Below are 8,494 nucleotides of genomic sequence, written 5' to 3'. Positions count from 1 at the left end.
TTATAATAAAATTCAGATATAACTTTTGTGAACATTAAAGCAGTAAAAGGGACAAAAATGCACAGTGCATAATTTCAAAGTGACAACAATCAAAGTTCCTTGGAAAAGGAAGAAAAACATTACCCTTTTTATACTTGTTATGTAATTGTGCTTGTCCTTGGACACACTTCACCTGCAATCACACTTTTTGCAGTTTGGTGTAGAATTTTTATTATTCCTTTATATTCTTTCATCATCATCACTATTTATTTTTTTAAATGTGATGGGGCTTGCCTGCTTTAAAGAGGTTTTTGAGACATCTGTGTGCATGGTGGACATGGCTATAGTCTCATAATCCTCCTCACGGGAGTGAAAATGACAAAAATGAAAAAAAAACTGAAGGTCCCTTTGGAAGTTCTTATTGAGAAACCCGTAGAAGATGGGATTCACACAGGTAGAGATCATTGCAGTGAGGTGGCAAATCAGGAACAACAGGTTGTGGCTGCAGGTAGCAACAGGCAGAATTTCATGATTCCAATCAAACACGATGTTGAAGATGGTGAGAGGCAGCCAGCAAACTGCAAATGCAACCACTATTGATATCAGCATGATGTTGATCCTTTTGGTTTCAGAGGATCTGTACTTACTGTCTCTCATCTTGTCCATCATGTTGTTCCTCTTTTTTAACCGTATGTATATCTGCAGGAAATTCGACAAAGAGAAACATACGGGATAAATTAACCTACCACTGTCATCTTTGCAAGGATAAACAGACATCAGATAGAATGAAGTACATATTGCAAGAGGATTCTATCTTACCTTCAGGTAGCAAATAAATATAAAACAAAGTGGTCCAAAGTACTGAATCACCAAAAGCGTTGTGGTATAAGAAAGCCTGGCAGTGTCCAACGGGAACAGGTCCAAGCACACATATTTGTCCTTATATTCATCGAACGTTAAATTTCTGAAGGGCTCATCTGTTAATACGTGGTAGATGAGGAAAGGCAAAGAGGAAGCTGTGGCTAAAATCCATATGGCAGCAATGCCCATGTAGGCATGCCTGTTGTTGGGCCTCCAGCCGCGGGGGTTGATGATCAGCTGATGGCGCTCAACAGCAATGAGGACCAAAGAAAAGACCGAGACGGTGATGGAGGCACATTGCACAAAAGGGTTCAGCTTGCACATGGCCTCCCCAAAAATCCAATGGTCCATTAAAGTGTACACAAAGGTAAAAGGAAGACACATGATGGTCACTAGGAGATCAGAAAACGACAGGTTGACAATGAGGATGTTGGTGACATTTCGCATTTCCTTTTGTTTTAAAATAATGACAATCAAGGCCAGATTCCCGGAGACTCCCAGAATTATCACCGTCCCATAAGCCAAGGCCAGAGTGAAGACCATGGCCAAAGGCACATGGCAGTCTTCGTCCTCAAACTGCAACATCTGCGAGTTCATCTCCGAAAAATTCAGGTGGCCGGAAATATTTCCCGGTGGGGCAAGAACCGAGTTATTCATGCTGTTCCCAACTCGCCGCCGCGTTCATCCAGTCCTCTCCGGGTTCAGAACATCAGCCTCGCATGGAGCCCGGCCCGAGCCCGCTCCTCAGAGCCGCATCTCCCTCGCCGCACCTGGGGGAGGGAAGCAGCAGGGCCGGTCACGGCGTGTCCCGCTGGCGGAGCCGCTCCCCGCCGGTCCCCGCCGCTCCCCGGGACAAGGATGCAGCAGGCGGGACCAGGCGCAGGAGGGCAGCGGGGATGCGAGCCCTGCCCGGCCCGTTCCCGCCGGCACAAGCCGCACGAAACAGAGCCGAGAAACAATTTCAGCCTTCCAGCAGCGCATCCTCCACTTTATGTTTTACGTCTCCCTTTCACAAGTTTAATCTGCAAACGTCTGCGTTCTCAAACTGCTCTAAGTGAAATTCATCACATGAGGAGAGGGGGGGAAAGCCCATCTGACTAATGTGACGGGTGGAAAAATGACTCAATTGCTGCTTTTTTTTTTTTTTTTTTTTTTTTTTTTCTGTAACACATACACTTGATGTTGAGAGGCCAAGTGCCCTCAGCAGCACGGGCACTGAGTCAAAGGCAAATCAGGAACTCTGAACACCTTAATCTTAACTAGCAGGGCTGTGCAGCAAAGAAAGAAGAATACAAGACAAAAGACGAAAATTGGCAAATTTTAAACACCACAGAATATTTCTGTAGCCATGCAAGGGAAATAGGCGTTCTTAAATAACCACCCCTCTGCAATGCCTTGGATTTTAAAAATCTGAAGCTCAAGCATATGTGTTCAGAAGGCAAATTAAAAAATAAAATCCAGTGAATTGATAAACAATTAAAAAACAATTAATTGATAACCTGACACCCCTTCTCTTCAACTTGCCATTAGTGCCACTGAATCTGGGCATCATTAGTGGCACTACATTCTGCACTGAATCTGGAACTTTCTCTTTGCCCACTCCCATGAGCTAAATTTATTGCTCACTTAACCTTAGGTTATGGTAATGAAAGTAATGCCACTTAAAATTCACAGAAGTAGGTTTGAAACACGACTTCATATGGCATTTATCACAAAAGCTGTAAAAACATTGCTCCCTAAAACATACTTCGTTAGAAGTTACCCTAAATAGGTAAGCTTTTGTTCTTAAATGATACTCGGTATAAATCTCTGTACCATGTAAGTCTCTGGAGAAAAATTGTCTTTGTCTGTTACTGGTGACAGTCACCCTTTTAACCAGCCACGAGCTGGGCACCAGAGCTGGGGCTGCCTCCTCCCTAGGGCAGAGTCAGTATGAGGGCTGGGCTTGCAGCTCCAGCTCCTCCTGAGGGTCAGCCAAAGGATGACCATGCCAGTGCCATGCCTTCTCAGTGCTGCCAGGAACTAACCCCAGCTGGCTTGGCTGGCTTTTTCTAATCACCATAAGGCTACATGACACTGTGACAGGCAATGTAGCTTGCCTCTAACTGACATTTTACTGAGAGTTAACAGCAATGATTTCAGACAATAGGCTTCTCTGTCTGAGGTTTGACTACTCTGATTTTCAAGCTACCTAGGGATGCACCTGAGTATTACCTCTCAGACCTTCTGCCTTGGCTAACTAAATTTATCAGATCTCCTAGTCCGCCAAAACTGTTTTAGGGTTCAATAAAGAAACTTCCACCCCCAAGATCCCTTGAAGCATCCCTTCTGTCACAGCCAGAAGTATTTGCTTTACCCAAAGGGAAAATGTGTGGCTGATATGGAGAGGCAGGGCTCCTCAATTCACACAGTGTAACTTTATCATAGTCTGAAACCCAACACCTGGATTTAACCATGAACTCCACCATCGCCTATATAGCACGAGGTGGGCATCCAGCCCTGAGACTTAATGGAATGATGGCAAGAGCAGGCAAGGAGCCACGTCCTGCCAGGAGGAAGCTGAGCACGTTCTTTCACCAGCCAGGAACAAACTGCCCTCAGCAATAAGGTGTCCAGAGTTTCCTGCTCTTGGTTTTTCAACACCCTTAGCCAAGCTCTGCTCTTGCTTATTTATTAATTATCAAACTCAAAACCAGCAAATGCTACTGCTCCTTCTTCCCTCATCTTTCCCATAGCATAGAGATGCAACCACTCCGATGTGTGCATATCTAGGAACCAGCCCAGAAAAACAGCCCTGCAGTCAAGTGACAAGGAGTTCTTCTTTCCTGTCCTTCTGCAAAATGGACCAGACAACAGAAGAGCATGAAGTTTAATTTCCCGGACAGCTGCACTGTCCCTTGTCTCCTAAACCCCCAGCTCCCAGGTCGGGAAGGAGATCTCTTCCCTCTCTGAGTGATGGCTTGGTGTGGGGAAAGCCGATAGCTCTGCAGACCCCTGTGGGTGATTGCAGAGTCTCCCCTATCAAGCACACCCTCCCGACTCTCCGTGAGAGATTTTGGTCACAAGTTTAGCACCAACAGACAAAAAGGGTGAAACAATGTGCAGTGAGGTGAATGGAAATGCACAGCAAAACTATCAGAGCTGTTGAAAAGCAAGAACAAAATGCTGTCAGACCAAGCTGATGGTTCAGCCGGCTGCTCAGAAGTTCTACCTGGAGGCTAACCCTCCTTTGGATTTTGTCACCTGCACCTAAGACAGCAAGCAAACACTAGCCTACCTGGCACACAACCACCCAGAGTCACGGAAAAGCAACCACGGGGAAAACTCACCTTGCTCTGCCTGTCTTTGGTCTGCTCAGGGGCTGGCCCAGGAGGCTGGACAGAAAAGGTGCAGGGAAAGGAGAAGGATCCTTTGGTATTTCTCCAGTCAGATCCTAAAGATTGGTGAGGAAGGCTGGAGACTCCCCCTTAAAGCTGAACTCCACCTTACCCCAGTATCACATGATGGTGCTCTACGGAGTAGATCCTGAAAATCACACTGCAAGCACATCACCTTTAAACTGCACATCTGGGGGTGGGTTGCCTAGTAATTCCGAAAGAAATGCAATTAAATATTGAAACAAAAGAGGGGGGCTGGGGGCAGAGCGCAGGGAAAAGCTCAGGAAGGGAGACAGTTTCAAATCGGTCTGCCTGTTTCATTTTGTCTGCAAGTTATTGCCATCTTGTGGCCAAACTAAAGATGGAAATAGAAACTGTTGGAAAGGGGACGGGGGAGAGATTTTAAGCATAAGGAGCAAGTTATAAAGTCTGGGTTTGGCTTTTTAAACCAGTACAGCTAGCTTCTGGTCTGCATTTATCATGAATAGCTATGACTGGATCAATACAAAATGTCAAGCTGCTGAAACATCTTGCTGTCTCACTCATAAAAAACACTGCCCTGATCTACTTCAATGGGCATAAAAGACAGAATAAGTTGGGAAGTCTGCGAGAAGTTACCCAGATATACGTAAGCAACACTTTGAAAAATGCCCTGACAAAACCTGCAGACTGTAGGAGTTTGTATTTCTTGGAAAACAGAAGTTCCTTAATTCATCCAAGGTTCCAGACTGAGTTTTCCTGTGCAAGGAGTTGCATGCTCTTCCATTCTGACTCTCAGGCATGCACCTACTATATGGCAACACTGTTGTGTCATGATTAACTCTCAGTTGAGAAACCAGGTTAATTATAGCAAAAAAAATTAGTCACACAGAGTCAATAATTGTGACATTTTTTGCAGAAGGAGCCGCACAAGAAGATTTCAGAACCCAGAATAAGGCTGATGTTTACACTGTATTTACAGGAGCTTGGCTCCACTGCATTGTAATTGCAGTCCTCGATGTAAGAAAGAAAACTGCAGGCACACTGCAAGGTTGCCATAAACCACAAGCCGTGGTGCTGCTGACATTTTAAGTGCAGCAGCCAGAAGGAAAAGTGCAGGCTGTATATAATGCCTCTCAAGAACTTCAGTCCTATGTGGGTCATAAGCTGCTCTGCTCAAAGACAGACGCATAAAGCAGGTACACGCAGGCAGGGATCCAAGCTGAAGGTCTCATAAAGAGTGTATTTCTGTCTGAAGTAGTGACACTTTTGGACATGCACAACTGAGACCTCTCATTGTTATGGATATGGAATGATTCATCCACACTACAAAAAAAAAAAAAAAAAAAAAAAAAAAAAAAAAAAAAAAAAAGAGTTGTCCAATAAATGTCCAATAAAGATACTTTTAAGGGCAATAGATGTATTGCTAGGCAGAGAAAAAGCTTTTTTTTTTTTGTTATGCAAGTATGTTTCCACTATTTCCCTGTAATGTTCTTACCCATATGGTCAAAACAGCTATTTAAAAATTAAAAAAAAGCATTCTGTGATACAGAATTATTGAACCCTGCCAACAGGTATCCAAGACAGAGATACATTTTTAAGACCAGTTCAGAATAGAGACTTGAGTTTACATGGCAAGTTAGGGAGTTGCAGGGGTGGCTTCTGTGAGAAGACTATGCCCATGTTGAACAGAACCATTTTCATCTGACTCCAAAATGGACCCACTTCTGGCCAGAGTAGAGATTCCCCCTTCTCCACGCCCCCCTTGCTGCCTGTGGTGAGAACCATGGTGACAAGAAGTTGCTCCCCAGCAGCCCATGCAGGACCACAGTGGAGCAGACATCCATGTGGTCCACAGAGAGGAGTCCACACAGGAGCAGTCTGTTCTTGAAGGACTGCAACCCATGGGAAGGACCCATGCTGGAGCAGGGGAACATCATGAGGAGGGAGGAGTGGCAGAGACAAAGGGTGATGAACTGACCAGAACGCCCATTCCCTGTCTCCCTGCACCACTCAGAGGGGTGGGAATAGAGATCAGCTAAGAGGCAAGAGTGATGTTGAGCCTGGAAAGACAGGGATGTAGGGAGTTGTGAATTTTGCCTTTGTTTCTCACCATCCTATTCTAGATTTAAATAATGTACCACAGAGCCGTTCATTTACTATCCTAGCAAAATGGCAATTTTTCAGAAATTTCAGATTCATATTATCTTCTTTCTCCTTCATTTTGTCATTGGATCTCCATTTGTCATGAGGATCTCCATTTCAGCAGCAAATGAAGTGATTCATAATACGTCACTTTTAATGGCTAATACATACAGGAATTTCAAACATTGCATAAACATGGGTAAAGCAAACCTCCCAATGCCTCTGTTATACTATGCAAATATAATAACTACCTATAAAAGATTGAAGATAGAGACTGTGTGTCACTCAATGACCTGAACTCACAGTGATAACAACAGATATTCATAGGATTATTCACATTGCAGAGATATGCAAGGTCAGTCTTTGAACAGTGTAGTGGAGCAATGGAAAGGACTGCCTCAGTTCCTGAGCCTTTTAAACACATGTGCTACATATAAGTGTACAGACATCAATACATACACATGCATATATATATATATCTATCTATCTATATATATATATAGATATCTGTGTGTGCACACATGCTATAACCCCAGCCTTGCTACAAACTTTCTGCTTCACCATACTGTTTTGTATCCACCTCAGATGACTAAATAAGCTGGAGCTATATCAGTCTTCTCTGAAGCATTTCACATACATGTGAACAATAAAAAATAATCACTCTGATAAACAGATACTGACTCTTATCAAACTTTCCACTATAGCTGTATAAAATACATTTTGTGCATCAGATATGCTCTGTAGGAAAATCAGGCATTAGTAGGTCCTGGCTTTTCTGTGCATTTCTAGTCTCAACACTGAGCTGATGGTCTCTGTCTGGAGCTCCAAGCTCACAAAGATGTCAAATAATTCCTCATAACTCTTATTTTATTGATGATGACTGTCAGGACATGAGAACACTGGAGCAGTAAGACAACCATTGTGTTAAAGATTACTCTCTTCCAGGGAATAAATTTTTCAGTACATCAAAGGCACCCTGGACTGGAAGACTGTTGGTTTGTGTGCATATGTTTGTTTGTGTGAAGGCATGACATTGCAAAAAGAGAGTAAGTACAATAAACAGAACACAACTATTTCAATAAAGGAAATAGAACAGCCTGAGTAAAAGAATACAGAAATGCTTTGAAGGGAATGAGATGTTTAAAAAAAAAACATGTAGAAAAAGCAGACCAAGACACAAATCCATTAAAATTCTTTCTCACTGCAAACCTCAAAAATGGAAAAGATTTCATAAAATCAGGCTGTTGCTTTCATTGCAATGGATTGTTGTGTGTTTAGGCAATGCACTTCCTCCTTAAAATTTAAAATCCAGTAAGTGAAAGAACACAGGAGGGTCATTTGTATCTTCTGTTCTGTATAAAAGAAACTGAACTCACCACTATGGAAATGAATGGAAACACTCTCTGAAGGGTTTTTAACCTCATTTTTTATTGGTTTTATATTCTAATAATGAACATCATTGCCATTGAAATACTTGCATTTCACATTACCCTGCTCAAAGATATGGGAACTTAGGGTCCTTGGGGCAAAACTCCGTCATCAGTAGACTAAATAACCCTTCTGCTGTTGAGTGTGATTTGAATTGTAGCAAATTCTCTCTTTACCTAAGAACATGTTTATTCTGCCATAACTGCATCTGACACCAAACATAACACTTCATTTGACTACTAATGCCACAAACCCAAAAAAGCTGCACAAATGATTATGTAGACTACTAGCAGACTGGCTGCTACAGTTCCATTTTCAACAATATAGCCAAGCTGACTAGTGTAAATCTATCCTGATCACATGAAATATTGCTTAAAGGCTGCTTGAGCTAAAACCTAAATTATGTTCACCTGGCTAAAATACTAAGTAGTCATGTTCTCTGCTACAACTACCCCACTGTGTCCATTCAGGATTTAAACTCCTGTACATTCATATGAAAGCTCTTATCTGGATTCAGATGAAGCAAAAATAGGCCCCACACATAAACATCCAGGCAAGTCAATGTGTATAATACTAGCAAAAAAAGATGTGATGACACATTAGAAAACAAAACTTACTAATTACAGGCTCACCCTTGGAAGTACTTTATTAGCTGACCATCAGGTATCCTGCCTTTTATTGTCAGAGTTGAGATGGCCATGCACTCAGAGTGCTTCAATAAAACT

The 8,494-nt window shown here is 42.7% G+C and overlaps 1 protein-coding gene across 1 annotated transcript; it reads right to left on the bottom strand.

Moving 5' to 3' along the window:
- Nucleotides 1-219: 219 nt before the first annotated feature.
- Nucleotides 220-1,506, bottom strand: NPY1R (neuropeptide Y receptor Y1; the record flags this gene model as incomplete). Its single annotated transcript, XM_083862174.1, has 2 exons — nt 799-1,506; nt 220-678 (listed from the first exon to the last, which is right to left on the bottom strand). The coding sequence occupies exons 1-2, from the start codon at nt 1,495-1,497 to the stop codon at nt 220-222; spliced, it is 1,158 nt and encodes a 385-aa protein (XP_083718300.1). The 5' UTR covers nt 1,498-1,506.
- Nucleotides 1,507-8,494: the final 6,988 nt, after the last annotated feature.

This window comes from Zosterops lateralis (assembly GCF_965231275.1).
Source record: "Zosterops lateralis genome assembly, chromosome: 5".
Taxonomy (NCBI): Eukaryota; Metazoa; Chordata; class Aves; order Passeriformes; family Zosteropidae; genus Zosterops; species Zosterops lateralis.
This window is presented reverse-complemented; position numbering and strand designations above follow the sequence as displayed.